General features: G+C 39.3%; 1 protein-coding gene across 4 annotated transcripts in view; it reads left to right on the forward strand.

Moving 5' to 3' along the window:
* The window catches only part of LOC146326295 (transcription factor COE3), a 188,977-nt gene that overhangs the window by 22,074 nt on the left and 145,113 nt on the right, over nt 1-21,790 (forward strand). For all 4 annotated transcript variants that reach the window (XM_084718532.1, XM_084718529.1, XM_084718531.1 and 1 more), the window contains exons 2-5: nt 6,134-6,290; nt 8,499-8,562; nt 11,196-11,251; nt 20,461-20,534. In XM_084718532.1, the coding sequence (XP_084574658.1) occupies nt 6,134-6,290; nt 8,499-8,562; nt 11,196-11,251; nt 20,461-20,534 (351 nt within the window). The remainder of the gene's footprint in view (nt 1-6,133; nt 6,291-8,498; nt 8,563-11,195; nt 11,252-20,460; nt 20,535-21,790) is intronic.

Here is a 21,790-nt window from a genome sequence, read left to right on the forward strand (position 1 = left end):
CAACATGAAGCGTGGGAAGACAAAAAGAAAAGATAACAAATAATTTACATATCAAATGTCAGAGGAGGGCCAAAGAAAAAAAATTGAGCCTACAGGACAATTTTGTGATATTTCAAATTTTTTCTCAGCTGAGCTGAGTTTGGATCTTTTATCATGTAAATTTGCAAAATTAACTTTTTGTTACCAGAATAATAACCTCATTTTTTTCTCTCAGTCCAGTAGACGGTGCTGAGTGTGTTTTTCTTTCTTTTTTTTTTTTCAGTGAGGTCAGCAGGACCAAAATGATAAAAGTGATGAACAGACTAAAAACTTTAGATGTTTTATTTTGAGGATATAATTTGCAGTTAAAAAAGGTTATAATGTTATACTCAGAGTGTAAAACGTTGGAAATTGCAATAACAATATTGTGTTGTGATAATATCATATCACGGGTCTTCTGGTGATTCTCACTGCTACCAAACAGTAGTTTGTACCTGTGAAGAGGACTGAGATACATATAATCATAAATAAATAGCTATAACTCTCTGAATCTGATTTTGTTTTTTATCAGAGATTTAAACACGTCTGGTGTTTGTTTGTCTGCAGCAGTGAGACTGAGAACATGATTCGAAGGTGTTTCCAGCGTGGATCACATGTTCTTAGACGTTGACTTAAAGATGCAGCAACTCCTAAATCTGTCTGTGTCCAGTCACTGCTGATTGGTTAAATCTGCAACATCTGATTTTTTGTAGTTGTCATCAGAAGGAAGTTTGAACACAGTATTAACACATCATCAACGCATCGTTCCTCTGAAGACACGTTTGTGTTGAGCTCAGTTTTTGGTCTCCTCCACCTCCTGAGGGAAACTTCTGTCTCTTTAGCTGCTAAAGTTCACAGACTTCTCTTTGTCTGTGTCTGTCTGCTGTTTGCTGCTTTTCAGCAGCTTTTTACAGGTTTTTCTCTGGAAATGACAACATGAAGTCAAAATAATTAATGGATTAATCATGAAAGTAATCTGCAGATTAATCAATATGACAATAATCCTTAGTTACAGAAAGTGTTGGAGAAAGGTCTGACTCCACACATGCACATTCTGCTGTAGAGGAAGAAGCATCCTGCCTTGTTTGTATTTCTTTAAAACAATCACAGTCATCTGGGCGGAGCTAAGCCCAGGATGCAGCGAAGGTGCTGCCGCAAAATATTGTTGATGGGGAACTTGTTTTGGTGGAACATTTGCAAGTCTGGAGGTGAGCTCTGGTATTAAAATGACTACATCACTGCAAAAGGAAAGAACAGCTGTTAGCTTGTCTGTGTTCGTATCATTCATTCGATATTTTCAGTGTGTCGGCTGCAGGTGTTCTTGTTTCCCTTGGACTTCGATAACAAGCTAACGAAGGAAAGTGTCGTCACCTGCCTGTCCAACAGAAAACAGAGCAACTCCACATCCCTCTTTATCATCATACATCTTTTCCTTATTAATCTCATTATTATTATCATGATTTAGGAAAATCCTGCTCAGTCTGCCTTTAAAAGACATTTTCAGTGTAGGGCTTCGACTTTTAGAGTATTTTTAGTGTCATATTGGTCCACTTACTGCAGTAGAGGATGTGTCAGCGTGTTACCTGAGTATTTTTACTGCAGTGCTGGATGTGTCAGCGTGTTACGTGAGTATTTTTACTGCAGTAGAGGATGTGTCAGCGTGTTACCTGAGTATTTTTACTGCAGTGCTGGATGTGTCAGCGTGTTACCTGAGTATTTTTACTGCAGTGCTGGATGTGTCAGCGTGTTACCTGAGTATTTTTACTGCAGTGCTGGATGTGTCAGCGTGTCACCTGAGTATTTTTACTGCAGTGCTGGATGTGTCAGTGTGTTACGTGAGTATTTTTACTGCAGTGCTGGACGTGTCAGCGTGTTACGTGAGTATTTTTACTGCAGTACTGGATGTGTCTTGCAGTTCTGGTCATATTGTTTCAGCTCTGTGCATCAAAATAGCAAACTGTATAAAACCAGCTGTTTTTTTTTCTCACATTGAGACTCTGGTAGTGAAAGTGTTGAAGTCTGCCGCGCTGTTTCCTCTCAGTGTGTTTTAATTTTAACACTGTTGTGTTTTCCGACACTCAGCTGCTTTTTTACCTCCGAGCCTCCTTTTAAACACACTCTCACCTGACCGACACACACCTGAGCTCAGTGCCCTTCCTCCTCATCCTCCTCCTCCTCCTCCTCCTCTTCCTCAGACTCTCTGCTCACCGTCCGCTGGCCAAACGCTGCGAGTCAGAGAATTAGCTTCCAACAAACTGGCCTACAAATGAGGCATTAAGCATTGGTAATGGGGGTGCAGAAAGGTCACGGCTGTATTAATCTGCCGTCGGGGGAATAGACCCCTGAGCCGGGAAACACAGAGACCGAGAGAGAGCAGGCGAGGCTCCAAAAACAAACCCTGAGCATGAATAAATATTTATCTGTGCCCGGGCGATCATATTGATCATAAAGTGTTTTAGGAAACAAAACGAGCAGGAAAATGAGATTGATGTAAAAATATTCAGCTGTTGCTTTGAGCGTTTCCCCCTCGGACCCCCGCGAGGTTCTCCAGGCTGAGAGCAGAGGTCGTCTCCTGCAGGAGCATCGATTTTATTTCAGGATCAACCAGGATTTTCATCCACTTTTCCTAAAATCACATTAACTCGGGGATGTTTTTTCTATTTACAGTAAAGGCCTTTTTATATTTTACAGATGTGATGCTGAAGACAGAAATATGGCATCAAATCAAAAAGACTAGTCAGTGATTGTCATAATGTAAACCAATATAAGGAACAAACACAAATGTATTTATAACCACAAACACCAGGAAAAACTGTGATCGGTGTCAAATCGAGATGGTTATCAATTATTGAATCTGGATAAATGTCTCTTTTCTTTTTATTGGCACATAAAATGAACAGTAATTTAATAATCTCTTGACTCTTTTAAAGTATGACAGTTTAATTAGTTTTTACAACACAGAACAAATAAAATTTGACCTGACTTGTATGGACTCCTGCAGTGGGAGGTGTGTTTAATGAATCCATCTTTTTATTAATAAAACATGGCACTTTATCTTGATATTTTTACTTGAGGTTTCTGACATAACTTAATAATCTTTTATCACTACATAAAGTTGTTTTCATTTATTCTAACTGTGCCTTGTGAGTTTTATGAATTTGTTGAAGTTAAAGTCTTCAGAAGCTTTAGTTTGATGAGTTTACACTGAATGTGTTTGTATCATTTACTTGTCAAATATATGATTTATGAGCAAAATGTACAACAATGAGCTAAACACAGAATCTCGAGGAACTCCACAAGAGCAGAAATTTTGCATAAAATGTATTTATTTTGGGATGCATGATAGCATCAGCACATCATCAATATTGGTCAATAGGCTTTAAAGTGAAATCTTTGAGCCTGAAATGAACATTTCTGCTGATATTGTGATGCTTTAATTATGTGTTGAGACAGTGTCTGCAGGGTGGAGGGTTTTTTTTTTGAAATATCTGAACAGATATCAGAGTTGCTGTCATGTGAGGAGGAACCATCATGTTCCTTCAGCGCCTCAAATTGAACTGCCCATCTTAAGAACAATTACTGAAGAAGAACAAGAAAAAAAAACTCTCAGCAGTAGTATTTTCTTATTTTGCCCTGTGAAAGTGAAGATTTTGAAAAACTTTGTATTTTATTATGAAAAACTTTGTATTTTATGCCTGTATCTGCTAGTTGTCTGTCACAATAAGAGCCGGCAGAATCAAAATGTTGATTCACTTCACAGGAGAGACCTGATGTTCTCTGACTTTAGCTGGAAAGACACACATGCAAATATCAGTATCTGCAAAATATACATTGGTGGGTCGAACACAGAACCCTGAGGAACTCAACTACTAACTGTTTATTTGGTTCTTGTTCTCCAGGTCTCTGCTGAGTCAGAATCAGTTCTGCAAAACTGTTAACTTTGCTGTTTTCTCTTCACTTTTATTTTCTGAGCAGAACACAAGTTAAAGCATGTAAAAATTCCAGTGAGTCAGAAGCAGTCGGTGCAGTCACAACCCTCACAGACACGTGGAGAAAAATCATTTTCAAAGAATTAAATCATCATTCTGTAATAAAGTAAAGTGATTATTTGTAAATGATTATCTGTTCACTTTAGTGCTTCAGTCACAATCAGCTGTAATATTATCAAAACTGCAGTTTGACCAACATCCAAATCACAGATCTCATTAAATTCCACATCATTATGATTTTAACATTGTTTCTTCACTAAAAGTGAAAATTTTGTTGCAAAAATGATCATTTCCTTTAATCGAAATTTCAGTCAATATACTCATAGTTTGATTTTTTTTTTTTAACCATATTCTGCAGACGAAGTTAAGATGATTATAAAAATGCTCCTGTTATCCAGTCAAATCAAACGTGTCATAGTTGATGTGGATATTTTTGGGATTATGGTCAACAAGTTAGAGATGTGAGGTTTTAAGAGAGGCAGTCAGGTCATATTTCACAGGTGAAGCTCATGCATGTGTCATAAATACTGTAGTAACCTGCATGTTGTGTCTTTCTCTCTCTTGCACTTGCAGGAAAATAGATGAAGACAGATGAAGTTTTCAGAGCTGAGTTGTGATGTGGTGACGAGCCTTTTCTCTAATGTTTTCTTTAAGTTGTTGTTTGGGACGTCCACGATCAGGTCCTGATGGTGTCTCAGCAGCTGGAGACACATCAAAAGTTATTTTAGCTTTCGTTGCAGTGATCTCAGGGATAAATGTGAACAAATATGCAGTATTTATGTCACAGAGTTCTGGACCAGGATTGTGTCCTTGCACCTCTTTGATTGGCTGTTGTGTGCTGTGATCTTTACCTGGAAGAGGATTATAATAACTCCAGGCTTCAAATGCTCCTTTAAGATAGTTATGATTCATATAAATATATTTATATATAATGTATAGAGACAGATAATGTCTTCCGCCTCCTCCTCCTCCTCCTCCTCCTCCTCAGACTGGAGGAAGAGTCTTGTCTCTCCTGGGTTTTGGCCTCTGTCTCTACAGTTTTTCTACCTTTTATGTAAAAGGTCGCGCTTACAGAGAGGAGGAGACACACACACACACACACACACAGACACACACACACACACACACACACACACACACACACACACACACACACACACACACACACACACACACACACGATAAATCAATTCAGTACAGTTACCTCCCTGTTTCAGTCACTATTATCACCTGAGTAGTTTTCCACTCGCTGCTGCTGCTCGTCCATCACCGTCCTCCTCACTGTGAAAACACTTTACACATAAATGCTTTACTGATCAATCTGATTGATCAGGTTCATTTTAATAATTACTGTTTATAAAATCTGTGTGTGTGTATGTGTGTGTGATTGAGAGGTCCATGTTTCCTTGAAGACAGAGAATCCATGACACCACACTTTCTCTTTCTTATTTTATGTGTCTGTTTCACAATAAAAGCATCTCACTGGTGGAGAGCTAACTAAGTACATTTACTTAAGTACGTTCATGATATATACTTAATTGCAGTATTTATATTTTCTGCTGCTTTATGCTTCAGCTCCTTTACATTCATTTGAAAACTTTAGTTACTCTGCAGATTCAGATTATTGATATAAAATATAATCAACAAATCAGTTATTGATGTCTTATTAAAGTAAAGCCAGCTGCAACATTAATGTTACTCTTTATGCCGTAGTAAATATTTATACTCAGGATTATTTATAAATATATATTAAATTAAATTATTGACAAAGATGCCAAAAACTCAAGATTTGAAATAAATGTCATTTATTACAATACTGTCATAAATCTGACATGAACAGATTTATGTTCCTTCTGTAATAAACTAAAATAAAATTAAAGTAATAACCCTGACCTAAATGTGCAAAAAGGCTCATAATTGTTAGTAACAATGAATGTTCAATTTATATTTATATATTGTTACATCTCTGTATGAAGTAAAGTGTGACCATGGCTCTTTATTGATCAGATGATCAGGTCTGTGCTGAAACGACCTGCTGTTTATTCATATTTATCAGTACAGAGTTGTGTTGATAATCATGTAGAGTATTAAAACGATTTCTCTCTCTCTCTCTCTCTGTGTTTCAGCGGTGTGGGTTTAGCCCGAGCTCACTTTGAGAAGCAGCCTCCGTCCAACCTGAGGAAGTCCAACTTCTTCCACTTTGTGCTGGCGCTGTACGACAGACAGGGACAGCCGGTCGAGATTGAGAGGACCTCCTACGTCGACTTCGTGGAGAAAGACAAGGTGACGGCATGATGTTTTATTGTATTACACTAACAGATGGAGGCCGCAGACCCACAACTCCTGTGTTCTGTGAGATAAAATCATTGATTTTATCAATGGAGTTTGGTTGGTTTGTAGAGCGTGATATTTGTCTCATATAACGGTGGTTTCCTGTCAGAAAAGTCTGTCTGACAGAAAGATAAAGAGGTGAAAATATTCTAAATATAGTGTTCACTTAAACTGATGCCAACTGCAATCTATTGTATGGTAATAAACTGACTACACGCAAGTACCTCACTTCAAAAAACCTGAACTATCCCTTTAAAGAGTCAAAAAACTATTAAAAACACATCAATGATCCACACAAACTGTGGTTTACTTTGACTCAGTCCCACACACACCATCCTGCTGCTACAAATACTGACAAGAGCACCGAATGTGGATTCATCCGCTGCTGAAAATAGTCATTAAATGCACCATTTCCTCCAGTTTGATCAAATCTACAGCGAGCAGCTGTTTGAGGAAACTACTGGACCTTTTTTACATCTTCAGTAGGAACCAGTGAAGATTTATTGATGATAAAAATATAGAATAACAGCAGACTGATATTTGAAGTTGCACCATATAATAAAATACAAACACTACGAGAACTAATAGGACTATTGATGATAATAATAATAATATCCAGACAGGTTGAGAGTGTTTGTGGTTTGATCAGCTGCCAGCTGGCACCAAATCCTCCTCCCACTCACTCACTCACCTCACCTCTGCTTTGACCTCTAGTCTCTCGCCCCGATATCCCCCAACACACACACACACACACACACACACACACACACACACACACACACTGGGACTGAGCCAACACTCGCAGGCACAGTTGGCACCGAGCGGCCGACTGACGGAGACTGAGAGGAGAGAGAGCTGAAATAAAAGAGGAATAAAAGGTTGGAAAGAGAGAAAGAGAAGAAGAGGAAGAGAGGAAACAAGACGGGGTGACAGAGGGTCAACAGAGAAGAAGAGACGATGAGGAGGAGACGGAGACGAGGAGAGAGGGGGAGAGGATAAAGAGGATGTTTTAACGCAGCTCTCACATGCCTGTCGGTGGCTGACGGAGGAGTGAATTCTTCAGAATAAACCGACAATCTGTGACCAGAAAGGTGGAAACTGGAGACACACAGTGGACAGACTCGTCTTCATGCCAACTGTCAGTCACATGATCACGTTGGCTGACTTGGTTGTAGAGGTCAGAGGTCAAAGGTCACCCAGCAGTTATCACCATCGAATAGCTTTCAGATGAAACTCGATAATAAAATACATTAAATATATCTGTATCATACTCAGGAGTTATTGTATCACAAACTAAACTGGAAAACTTTTTCTGCTTGATTTTTATGTGGAAGCTCATTCCTGCCAGGAAAATAATAAAACACATTAAATATAATGAATAACAAAAATAAAACAACTCAAGATAAATCAAGAGTGTAGGATACCGAGTCAAAATTATGATTGTCCAAGTCAAAATAATTAACATTATGTCATGATTATATCAAAAAATGACAGACTTATCATTATTATTATCATTATTAGTTTTTATAATGCTGTTATCTGGAGAGTTAATAATTTAATTGTTTTGAGTTCTCTCATGATGACTGCCTCATTATCTCAAGACAACAAAGCTTGTTTTTCTCAAGATTACTTGATAATTAAGTCATAAAACATAACTGAACGTGTTCTCAGCCTCCGTAAAGATGAATTTTGACATCCTAATATAATTTATGTCACAATTCTACAGAAACAATTGACTGAAACTATTTTTATTCAGCGTCTTATAAATATGATTTAAAAAGTCTAATTTTGGACTTTGCAGCTCATAGTTCTGACATAGTCTGTTAAAATTCTGACTTACCTCATAATTTTGATTCAAACATAATTTTATTATTATTAAAAATGACAGAAATGTGTTTCTGTTCTTCACAAACTTCACTCAGAGACAGAAGCGGCTCGATCAGACGAGTTTTTTGCAGGTCTGTGATGATGTACATGATACATGTGTTTGTCATGTTCACAGGAACAGATCTGACTGTGAGGACTGAAGCTGTGTGTGTGTGTGTGTGTGTGTGTGTGTGTGTGTGTGTGTGTGTGTGTGTGTGTGTGTGTAGCTGTTTGATCTCACCTTCATCACAGTGACTCTGTGTGTAATGTGTGATCTGTGTGTTTGTGTCACAGGAGTACAACGGAGAGAAAACCAACAACGGGATCCACTACAGGCTACAGCTCCTCTACAGCAACGGTGAGTCCAGAGAAACTCAAACTACACTGAGCATCATTTTATAGCTTAATATAACACAAAACAAACCAGACACATGATTCAGCTACAGATTTGGGATCAGTTGTTGATATCCAAAATGTTTTTTTCAGGAAAAGTCTTCTAAGTGTCTCTGTCGGGATTTTGTGGTTCTGCTGATGAAAATTCTGAGACTTGAGTCTCACAGGAGATTTTATTTGAGTCACTAAAGGATTAAATATTATAGAAGAAATTCTGACACCTTACACCACAACAGTTTGTCAGTGTTCGCTGCAAACACCAGCAGTTTTGATCACGTCCTTAGTTCAGTCAACACGTTTAACAGCTCGCAGCCGTGACGCCGCTGATCGCTCTGAAACGTTCACGATCCTGTCGGGATTCTGAACAATTTAAGTCGATCAGGGGAATATCGATTATGACGTACTGAAACGCAACAATCGGACACTTTGGTGATTCTGGTAAAACTCTGAACTCAACATCTGCAGACTGATGAGTCGTCTGGATGACTGAGGGAGAGAAAATACTTCTGTTGCTGAAAAGTGTGAGCAGGTCGACTTTCTGCACTTCTTTTGTCTCATTTATGAAGTCAACTAAAATGTTCCATATTCCTAATGAGAGAAACAGAAAATATTTAACATGGAATATTTTTATGGTTTTGTTCTGGCAGCTTCACACACACTCGACTAATGCGCAGAAAGTAAAAAGTGACACCTTCTGTTGCCTCACATCACTTCACTAAGCCCCTCCCTCAAAATGATGCACCAATCATACATGTGCATTTTGCTGAACTTGATGCAGAACGTCAAGGTTGTATCAAACTAATGTCGGTTCCCCTCAGATAGTTATGTTGACTCAGAGGTAAGAGAGACACATAGAACCCGGAACAACTGAAAGAACCTGTCATGATAGTTGATAGATTGATATCAGTAAATTCTTTTTTCATAATGATGAACCATTTCAGTCCTTTTTTAAGCAACAAACATTTTCAGGTTTCAGCTTTTTAAATGTGAAGATTTGCTGCTTTTCTTTGTCACTTTTGGGTTTTGGACTCTTGATTGGACAAAAGGAGACATTTGCACAGCTGACATTTAAAACATTTATACTTAAATATCTGAAAATATGTGCTGAACAGTCATAAAAATGATCACTGTTTGATAGAAGATCAATTAAATTTTACTCAGTCAGTCAAATTCTTAACAACCGATTAATCGATCATTGATTAATTGTTATCATCCCTGGTGGAGACGGGACGGACGACTGGAAAACATGAACATCATCCAGGCAGCTCTTATGAATTTGTGAAACACATTAGTGGAATAAAATGATTTTCATCTGCTAACTGTGGTGGAATCTGACTCTTATAGGTTGACTGACAGAATGAAATGAAAACTTAAATTTTCACCTTTTTGTAAAAGTCATTTGTGTAGGTCAGGTGAGTGTGTGTTCAGTATTGACTGATGAAGTGGAGGTAATAATGGCTGCTCTGTCTGCGTCCCACAGGTGAAACTGTCTGTTGAACTTTGCTGCATGAATTAAAGTTGAGCAGGATTTTTATATGAAAGGTCACCTCAGATGGAAAAACTTTTTCATTATCAGCAGAGCAGCTTTACAGACATCTGGAATATCTGACAACTAACCAAACCTGAACTCTGTTTTGTCCATCGAGGGGGTGGATGAGGGGTGGGGGGGGTTTGGGGGGCAGAGGAGGATCTTTTGCTGATTCAAAACACACGGCTCGGCTCTGCGCTGGCACGAGTCCAGAGCTGCAGGAGGAGCGAGGCCGTAATGCTCTCAGACCCCTGCAGAAACACCAGATAAAGTGGGACATAAAAGAGCGTTTTCTTCCAAAGGGGGATAAATCACTCTAATATGAGTCGGCATCGTCGGATTAGCATCGTACGGAGGTAATTGACCTCATCTGCAACCGGGACGGATAGCCGCCATTTAGGCTGCAGACTGCTCAGCACTCAGCCGCTGAGCGAGGAGTGAATCATGTCAATTAGAAAGCAGAGGAAGCTGCGAGGAAACAGCCCGAAAAACAAGAAGAAAAAAAAAAAGCCTCACGAATACAATTAGAGCTCCGCCGCCGCTAACAGGTGTTCCCTGCAATTTCCTCCACCCCATGTCGTGTTTGTGTCACATTTACGCTCGGATGCATAGCTAATAAAAGACAAGCAATCCTGATTGATATTTAATTTGTCGGAGAATGAGGATTCCTTGTTATCCTTGAGGAAAAAGGCAGTGGGGGGGGTGCGGAGGGGGCGTGGAGCGCGCGGCAGTTAAAGGCGGCCTGGCCTATAAATAATAAACAGCTCTGGAGCCGCGCTAATGTTTGTTTTTGCTGAGGGGGGTTATCGTAGCTGGGACGAGATGACACGGCGAGCTACACAAACCATAAATACACAACCGGGACATAAATAATAACAGAACTCATTTACTGAAACATTATTAGGAATCACTGTTTTTGTTTGGTGGGGGGGGGGGGCGGTATGTTCTTCTTCCTCTTCTTCTTCTGCATCTAATTAGCATCTCAGGCTAATGTATGTATGTATGTTGGCGGTATGAATGTGTCTCACAGATACCAGATAATTATGACAGTTTGTGTTTGTGTGTTTCAGGCATCAGGACAGAACAGGATCTTTACGTCCGGCTGATCGACTCCATGACCAAACAGGTGAGACGACACAAACACGCAGCAGATCACAAACCAGCTGAGTCCACGTCTCAGAAACAGGCGATGGACGATAACAACATTTCTAATAATATAACCAGACTCCAGGCAGGCTGAGAGTGTCTGGATGTTTGTGAGAAACAAACACTGATCAGACGCACACAGTCCTGCAGAGGTCGTCTCAGTTCTGTCAGGTGGTTCTTGGTCACGTGGATTTGAACCCTCGACCTTCGGATCCTCAGAGGAGACTCACAGACTGCAGCGCTGAGGAGGCGTGGTTTATACACAACCTCTGACCAATCACATCACACGTTTCAAAAACTGAAACATTTTTATCTTTTTGAAATTAAAATGCTGACAAAAGTCAAAATATTGGTGATAAAATCTCACATCATTCTGTTTGGTCGGATATTTTTCATTCCATCAAACACTGAGCCAAAAATAAAATGTTGTTCATACAGAAGAAATTACAGACAGATATTAAATCTGACTGCAGTTCCTTGATGTTGACCATCTGAATGAAGCCGTGTGGAGATACAGAAGTTCATTTATTTTTCATATTTATAAAAACACAGAGTGATGGACTGTTGAACTGACCACAGGCTGCAGTGAAACAAACTTTAGTCACAGTTCAGCAGATGTGTTGAAGAAATTTCAGCTCTGCAGGACGAACAGCTGATTGTCAAAAGTCTACAGATTTAGCTGGATGTTGGAATAAGTCCCGCCCACTTTAAGAGTCATTACCAAAATTCATCCATCGACTAAATCATGACCCAAGATTGTGCAAAATGTTTTTTGTATACACGAAGTCAGTCACGATATCTAGCCTTTTCACATCTGTGGCGCCCTCTAGAGGTGAAGCACATTGTGAAAATCAGCTATTTCAATAATCACTTGTCAATCAGTTTTTATAAAATCCAAACTTAGATCAGCAAAGACTGCAGATGATGCTGTCTCATTTTTATGCTGATTGGCTGAACAGTGTGGGAGGAGTTTTGATCAAATTGAGAAAAAGTCACAGAAGTTAAGATTTTTAAAGCAGAAGACTGAGAAAAGATGCAGATGAATCAAACAAATTAAATGGTGAAATAAATTTGAGTGTACATCAAGCCGTTTTCAAGATAATTGCAAAAACATAAATTTTATTGTTACAGCACCACTGTGAGGTCAGTGAGTGTCACTTTAGTTGTGGGTGGAATTTACAACCCACCTCCCAACTTTGGTGAATTTCTGTCCTAAATTTTTTGGTGCTCAAACACTTTTAGTGAAGAAAAGAAATAAAAATCAGAACAGAAACAACAGGGTTCTGCAGTGAGCGTCGCTGTTCCAACTCCAGAACAGAGTCTGTCAGCAGCTCAGCTCACACAGGGATAAAACCGATCCAGCTGAAGATCAGTTTAATAATCAATAAACCAACAGATGTTTTAAAATATCATCTGACATTCAATCAGTTCAAAGTTAAAAGCAAAAGAACAAGAACAAAATGGTTCCATTCTGTTGTTTTATTCCAGTTTCCCTTCAAGTGTTTTACTCGTATTTATATGAATCAGGCCAAGGTGATATTGATTAATTATTGATCAAACAGATCGTGACTGATCACATGTTATGTGCTCCAAAGTGTGGAAGCAGCTAAAATTAAGATGAGCTAATAATTAATTGAATATTTGATTATTAATCGATTATTAAAGTAATCACAAACTCTTGATAATAGATTCATCAGTTTAAGTCATTTTTTAAAGACAAAATAAGTCAAAATTTCACCATACTCTGATATATTATCAACCAAACAGCTTATCGATTAATGAAGAAAATGATGGACAGATTAAATGATAATGAAAATAATCAGTACAGGAAAGACATTAGAGCTTTAATCGTGCCTGAAAAGTTGAGTCGAGGCCTGATGACGACAAAATTCTGTCTGAAACAACCCGAACCCGACCCTCAATAGAGCCTGAACCCGACCCTCATTAGAGCCCGAACCCGACCCTCAATAGAGCCTGACATTTTTCTTAACAAGCTTCCCTGAAACAGTGACAGGGAAATGAAACTGCCAATGACTAAACTGGGGAGAAAAAATTAAATAATTAAATAAATAAATATAAAACAGCCTGAACCCAATATGAGGCCATGAAATATGTGAGAAATAAGGCCTGACCCGACCCGAACCCATCGGGTCCCATCGGGTCCCGTTAGGATGTCCATGTACTACGCATGACAACATGATTGTGACAGGATTAACTAAATGATTGACTGAGAAAATAATCAACAGATTAATTGACAATGAAAATAATTGATAGGTGCATCCCTAAAATTAAGCTTTCTTTATTATGGCTGACAAAATCAAATATCATGAAACCAAATACCTGGATATCAGTGTTACAGTAATGCTGCAGGTGTGACTGTTGGTGCTTTCACAAAATATTAACACTAAAATTCTGTCATTTTTGAGTAACGCAGTGTTTAAAACTCATGTAATGATAATAATGATATCCAGAAACTAAGATGATAACTGGGCTCATATCATGATATGTTGAACTGAATATTGATATATTGCCCAGCCATAATATGAAGCCAGTTTTAATAGTTGAGAGAGCAGATTTTTATTCAGTGTGTGAGAATATTTTCTCTTTGAGTTTCTGATCTGAAGCAGCACATGAGATGAAGGATGTCCCGTCGTCCTGGGGACAATAAAAATAACAGCTGGGACACAAAGATACGCTGTCTGGGACAGAAGAGAAACTTGTCATCACAAAAACAATTATTATGTTTTATATCATTGAACATCCTGTACATCATTTTAATTGTGAGGTGTTCAAATAAAATAAAATGAGAGGTGGCTCCGACACGAGCTCTGTGTTGTTACACACAGGAGCTGACACTCTGTCATGGTGTCCAAAATAAAAATGAATCATTCATGTGTAAGAACAGAGACATGTTTACATTTGTACTGCAGTTTCCAGTGATCTTACAGCAGACAGCAACTCAACCACTAACTGAAAGAAGTTACCTTGGTTTTGTTCAAACATGCAGAAAATGTTCAGAAAGCTTTGAAACACGCAAACCTTTATTTTGAAAACCTCTTAATGTTTTGAAATGACATCATGTCCTTTGTGATGTCACTGTTTTCAGCAAAAAATGTTGCAGTCAAAGAGAACTTGTTCAAGGGAGAACAAAAGTAATCTTACCTCAGGATTACAAAAACTTTAACAAAATATTCTTTAAAAGTTTCGGAGTTTGGACAAAGTTGTAAAGTCACAGGATTGGTTGAATTTGAGTGAACTGTTGTGATCACATCAGAACTTCCTGTAGGGACTGATTAATGAGAACAGTGACTTAAGAACTATTTGTCTGTCAGGCCTTTTTTTTTTTTTTTTTTTCACCTAAATCAGGCTCTTAACTATTGTCACCATGGTTACCAGACAGTCAAGACAGAATCTGACAGTTAGGAAGTTTCTGTAGCCTCGGGCTGCTGGAGTTCAGGCTGTGATTAGCCTAGCGTAGCATAAAGACTTGAAGCAGGGGGAAACTGCTAGCACGGTTTCATGCAAAGTCGATGCACCTCCGAACAGTTCTGAAACTCTCCGATGAACGTGTTCGATCCAAACACAAATATAAAATCAGTTTCCAGTTTCTGCTCAGAGTCTCAGCTGATCGTTTTCTCTGACCCACTGTGTCTGGAGAAACTTGTTTTTACTTCACACCCAAAAGTCCAATTATACCACAGAAGGCAAATAAAACACTCAATGAATCAGTCCTGTTCTAACCTCACAATCATTTCTCTTCTAAACTTTAACTAACCCTCAAAAACTCCTCAGACCCTTCGTCTCCTCCTCCTCCTCCTCCTCTACACCCTCCTCTCTCTCTCCGTCCTGAACTCGAGCAGCACTGATCTGTTTTCCTTTCCAGCAGAGCAGCTCGGTCTTTAGCTGAGTCCAGATCCTCCCGTTCCTCCCACTTTTCCGGTTTTCACTCACTCAGAACCCCCGTGTGGGATTTGAACCTGCGAACGGCTTCTCTGCCAAGAAAAACCCCCAAATATTTCCAGATTCCAGTCGATCCTGCCAGCCGACCTCCCGCCTTCATTCCTGAAGTTCGCTGAGCTCCAGATCCTCCTGTTCCTCACACCTACAGGTTTACTGAACAAATATTCATTGGAGAACAATCATTAGAACCCTCTTTGTTGTTTAAATGCAAATAAAAAACACCCTTAACAAATAAACAAATCAATAATTATGTTCATAATTATACAATTAAAGAAAATAAACAAGATTAACAGTAAAGGGGCTGCATGCAATTTCTAGTTTTTATATATTTTATCTAATTTGTGTGTTTTTGTTTTTTGTTTTTCTTCTTTTGTGAATATTTGGAGAGGTGCAGGAAATTAAAGGGACAGTTCATCCCAAAATCAAAACTGCATTCTTTATGTTTCCTCTGGCCTGTAGTGTTGTTTATAATAAACACCAAAATACAACACATTTGGAAAATTCAAAATTCATAGTCATGACCTGGTTAATAAAAAAATAATCCATAGACCTCGTTGTGAACACTTCAGTGTAGGAACTACTTTCTTTGTTAGAAGGAAGAAAGTAGTTCTGGTAGGTTCTTCTGCAGAAACAAAATAGTTCCTACATGAGTGTGTGTGTGTGTGTGTGTGTGTGTGTGTGTGTGTGTAGGGGAAGCAGGGCTGCTTTTCAAAATAAAACAACGTTTCAGAGACAGAATTCTTGATTTGATTTGGTTTAGCACGTGAAAAAAAACAATCAAAAACAAAACAATATAAATAATAATAACAATATATAAGGGAGAGTAAAAGCCTCCAAGGCTCATCATGACCCGGGATTTACACCAGCGCTCCGTCATGCACGTGACTTCAATTTACACCAGCAGCGTTTCAGAAGTGTTTCAGCAGCAGAGCGTTTTGCCCGTCTGATTATGTTTACTTGCTCTGATTTTGTTGATGAAGTCCTCTTTCCTTGCTCTTTTTGCTTCTACCATGGATAAGCAGGCTACATAGTTGTTTATTTTCTGTCTGTCTTTATGATCGCCAGTCTGCACGGGGTCTTTTATTTTGAAAATCAATCAGCTTCTCCCCTGTTTTCCGTGCCCGACTTCCTGCCCGTTCGACCAGCTCTGTGTCAATTGACGCGCCATCCGTCGAAAATAGACTCGCTGCGTATTCTCTGCAGAGTGGAGCGCCGAGCTGCTTCCGGGATGCTGCTGAGACGCGCCGCCGTCTGGTGTTGGATTCTTGTTAGCACCCTTAGAAAGGTAGAAAGGTTCTAGATAGAACCTCCAGAGAGGGTTCTAGGTGAAACCTTTTACCTTATAGGTATAACCCTTTATGTTGGGTTCTCTGTAGACCTCTTTGAAAGTGTTCCAGGTGAACTTACGAACGAAAAAGTCCTAACAGGAACCAAAAATGGTTCTCCTGTGGGGACAAGCTGAGGAACCTATATGGTTCTAGTTCACACCTTTATTTCTAAGGGTGTATGTAACGCAGTTAGAGAACGTGGAACATGTTGCTGTGGAAATAGAACTTTGAGTTAGGGGTTTTCCAGTAAATGCAACATTTTTAAGATTTTGTAAGTATGGTTAATTGATTAATTGATTGTTAATTTTACCAATCGATTAAGGACATAGCTGACAGTTTACAGTCCTGGTCCTGTTATATTGAAGAGAAGTCAGACGTCTCTTCGGCCACTTTCTCCAAAACTCTGTAACTCACACCAAAACTTTCTAGACACACTACAGGTAAGAGGAGAAATTTCTAGTTTTGATTTTGGGGTGAACTGTCCCTTTTACGTTTAATAAAATAAATCATTTCCACTCACCTGTTCCAGCCTCCACCCGTCCTCCAGCTGCACCTCCTGCTTATTTATCCCCCCCAGTCATATCAGCCCCTCCCTGCTGGTTCGGCCCTGTCGGCATGTCACCGATCGATGTACCAAGCGGCTCCTCGACAAAGCGTCAGCCACGGAAACCGATCAATAGGCCCTAATGTGGCGCAGCGACGGCACACTGGAGACAATAATCCTGACACCTCCTCCTCCATGACACACACACACACACACACACACACGTCTCCACCTTCACCTCCCACTACATGACACCCCATTGGTCGACAGTCAGACCTGACAGACGGGTCGGCTGGAGTCCCCGTGGATCGATACGACCCCGTCGAGGGCCTGTTAGGGGCCCTGCGTCCGCGGGATTGTCAGAGCGAAGAGGAGCTGAATTAATGCAGATTGGACTGTGGAGCGACGCAGACACGAGTTTATACAGTGAGCTACGTCACACAGAGAGGCTGAAGACTCCAACTGTCTCTGCTCTGTGGGACGTCTCTCTGGATCTTTTAAAAAGGCCAGAAAAATATGCCAAATAGTTTCTATGAAGGTCACGTCTATAATGCATTATAAGCACATTCATAAGACATTATAATGCACTCATAAAGCTTTATAAAACTCTTTAGAAATGTTTTGAATCATGTATGGCAACGTATAACAAGGTTTATAAAGTGTTATAAGAGCTGAATGTAATGTGTTATATTTCCAGCATTCATAATGCTTTATAGCTCCATGCCAAAGTGACAGCATGTCTTGGGTTACACAGCACATTTTAGTTTCTGAAATGGAGTAATGTCTTCTGAACATCAATAATACGCCATAGCATGACTTTGCGTGCTTTTAAGTGACATCACTATATAAGGTTATTAGCAATTGTATTATGTTAAAAGACATAATTCCAATGTAAATTTGACATGCATAAAGCATTATGAATGCTGCAATTACACTACATAATGTCTACCACTAATAATACTTTATAAATTTTGTTATAAGTTGTCATGCATGGTTATAAACATATAAAGTTTTATTAATCCTCACAAATGCATTCATGTCTTATGAATGTGCACATAATACCTTCTAAATACATTCATAAGACATTATAATGCATTTATATGGCTGTATAAAGCTCTTTATAAATGTTTATAATCATGCATTATAACTTATAAGAAGGTTTATAAGCCGTCCACACCGTCCAGGAAGGTTCCACTTCAAATTCAAAAACATCAGAAATATCATAACTTTTCCAGAATGTCCTAAACCTCCGGCTCGTCCTCACAGAGACGTAAAGGCATGAAAGTAGACACACACACACACACACACACACACACACACACACACACACACACACACACAGGACCCCTGCATCAGGAATGATGATGTATAAATATCGACCAACACACAGTATGTGGTGTGTGTGTGTGTGTGTGTGTGTGTGTGTGTGTGTGTGTGTGTATCCTGGTCAAACTGGAGCGTTTTAATCCAGAGGAACAGAGCAGAGCCGGGATCAGGATCAATAATGCAGAAGTGGTCGTTATCCTAAAAGTATCGTCCCCCAGGGGTGTGTGTGTGTCTGTGTGTGTGAGTGAGAGAGAGAGAGAGAGAGAGTGTGTGTGTGTGTGTGTGTGTGTGTGAGCGAGAGAGAGAGAGAGAGAGAGTGTGTGTGTGTGTGTGTGTGTGTGTGTGTGTGTGTGTGTGTGTGTGTGTGTGTGTGAGCGAGAGAGAGAGAGAGTGTGTGCAGGGCGGAGGTCTGTTTTGACTATAAAGGTGGATGAGGTAGTGGTAGGTCATCGTAGGAAAAGCGGAGAGGAGTACACACACACACACACACACACACACACACACACACACACTTACTGGAGTTCATTTACAACCACCAGGGTATTACAAAAAGCACCACACACACACACACACTCTCAGCGGTCATCCGTCATCCGGACGCTGACATGACAGCTCGGTGGGGGTGAGGAGGGAGGGGGGAGGATGAGGAGGGGGCTTCATCCTGGGGCGCCGCCCGCCATCTGGCAGGGAATTCTGGGAAGGCCTGAGGAGGCTCAGACCACCGAGAGGGGAGGCGGTGGTAGAGGAGGTGTTGTGCAGGGCGTGCAGGAAGTAGTCGGTGGCCATGTTTGATTGTGTTGTTGATGCTGAGGTGTTTGTGTGTGTGTGTGTGTGTGTGTGTGTGTGTGTGTGTGTGTGTGTGTGTGTGTGTGTGTGTGTGTGTGTAAAAGGAGCACCTGAACATGTCGATATATCAGCTCAACCTGAAGGATAAGACACCAGAACCGGTTCATACGCACAGGAAACTGGTCCCAGTTACAGAAAGAGCAGGTCATTAATGGGGGGGGGTGTGCTGGACTGACTGACTGCTGCAATTGACCAATCAGAATTGAGTTCTGTTTTGATGCACCGCTGATTTCACATGAAGTCATTTAAAGAGCGACAGAGTCCGTCTGTAGGAGGAGGAGGAGGACTGGATGGGTCAAATAAAACAAGGGTTTCACTCAGGAGACTGGGGTTTATGTCCTGCATGAAAAAAAGTCAGTGTTAAAATATTTTAAACTTGCACCACATAACTTTCATATATAAATTAAATAATGTTTTGTAAGCTATTTAACTTGCCTATATTCTGCTACATAACTTATGTAACTAAGATATTTATCTTAAGCCCATACCATCTTTACCTAAACTTAACCAAGCGTTTTTTTTGCTTTTAATTTGAAAGTCTACCCAGAAGTTGTATATTATTATTGCTAACTTGACTGTGGTGTTCTGCACATAGAAAACTAGAGGGGGATGTGCGTAGTTTGATGTGTAGAACCACTGAACAAGCTGCTGTATTTGACATGTTGGGAATGAGAAGACACTGTTAGTGAACTGGTTTATCTGTAGAGTAAACCGGTTTAAACGTGAACTAAACTGGTTTATATGTAAACACTCCACCTCTCCAGTAACTAATAAGACAGATTTAATTAACTGAATCTGAACCTCAGTGTATTTTCAGTAAATCACTGAGGGCTGCATGATATTGTGAAAGAGTCATATTATGATTATTTTTGACTGAAACAGCAATTGTGATATGATTAGTGGGAATGATCAGTTTTGCATTAGAATTTTCATTTTCACTGCAAAACAAATAACTGTTAGAATCATGATAATGTGACAAACATATTTTCTTACATCTTGAGAACAAGATTTGAAGGTCAAAGCATTTCTGCAGCTCTGTACTTCATTATAATGCTGTTTTCTCTCACATTTTTCCTTTTTCACAACACTATAATTTGGTTCTGGTTTTTCAATAATGATAATATTGTGATTAATTGTGCAGCCTGAGTCTCACCCGTCCGTCTGTGTCTGTCTGTGTCCCATCAGGCCATCCTGTATGAAGGTCAGGACAAGAACCCAGAGATGTGTCGCGTCCTCCTCACCCACGAGATCATGTGCAGGTAAGACAAAGAGTTGGGCAACACTAAACCCTCGGTATGATCTCACAGGAGCTGCTCACTAGTACTGTGGCAGAGTGGAGGACTGAACTGAGGCATCATTGGACGTATACATGTGATTTAAATGCAGCAGTGTATAATTATCTACCCACTGTGGTGTACATGTGTGAGTGTGTGTGGAGTGTTAATTACGCTGCAGAGGAAGTGTTTATGTGTGTATATTGACAGATTAGTCGTCATGTCAGAGCTGGAAGATAAAAAGAAATTTGGTGTTTTACATGATAATCGCTACTGTAATTGTACGTTTTGTACCGTTAAAGATACTAACTGACATTTAGATATTCAAGTTGTTTTAATCTAATTTTCTAGGCGGTCTGGGAGATAGCTGGAGTGATAATAAGATAAAATAAAATAATGTTAAAAAGGACACTCCCAGTTTGGAGAAGCAGCAGGAGAACCAGTGTAGGAAGCTAAACAATATCCTGCTGTGGACAGGGTCAGCAGCAACATGTATTTTCAATGGCATTTTAAGTGAACACTACATTTAGAATATTTTCACCTCTTTATCTTTCTGACAGACAGACTTTTCTGACAGGAAACCACCGTTATATCAGACAAATATCACTCTCTACAAACCAACCAAACTTTATTGACAAAATCACAAATTGTATCTCACAGAACACAGGAGTTGTTGGTCTGTGTGTTTGTGTTTGTGTTATTGTGTGATTTCAGTGAATTTGAACTAACCCTTTATAACACTGAAGTCACACAACAACACAAACACACTCACAGACGGAGGCAGCAGCAAACCAACAGCTCCTGTGTTCTGTGAGATAAAATGACAGATTTTCTCAGTGGAGTTTGGTTGGTTTGTAAAGCGTGATATTTGTCTGATATAACGGTGGTTTCCTGTCAGAAAGATAAAGAGGTGAAAATATTCTAAACATAATGTACACTTAAACTGATATTGATTTATATACTATATTTAGAATATTTTCATCTCTTTACTTTGCTGTGAGACAGACTTTTGTTGCTGGTGTGTTAAGTAAGTTAATTTTAATTTTATTATTTAATTTTATTGTTTACTGTTCTTAAATAATGATTTACTTTAAGAATAATAAAAATGTGTGCAAATGGATGGATTTAAAATATCTAAATATACTTGTGCTCAATAAGATACATATATTTATATAACATATAATATATATTTTACAATTATTTTATCATTATTTTCTGTTTAGATGTTGCTCTGTAAAACA

Source organism: Lutjanus erythropterus, chromosome 5 (assembly GCF_056507025.1).
Source record: "Lutjanus erythropterus isolate fLutEry1 chromosome 5, fLutEry1.hap2, whole genome shotgun sequence".
Lineage (NCBI taxonomy): Eukaryota > Metazoa > Chordata > Actinopteri > Lutjaniformes > Lutjanidae > Lutjanus > Lutjanus erythropterus.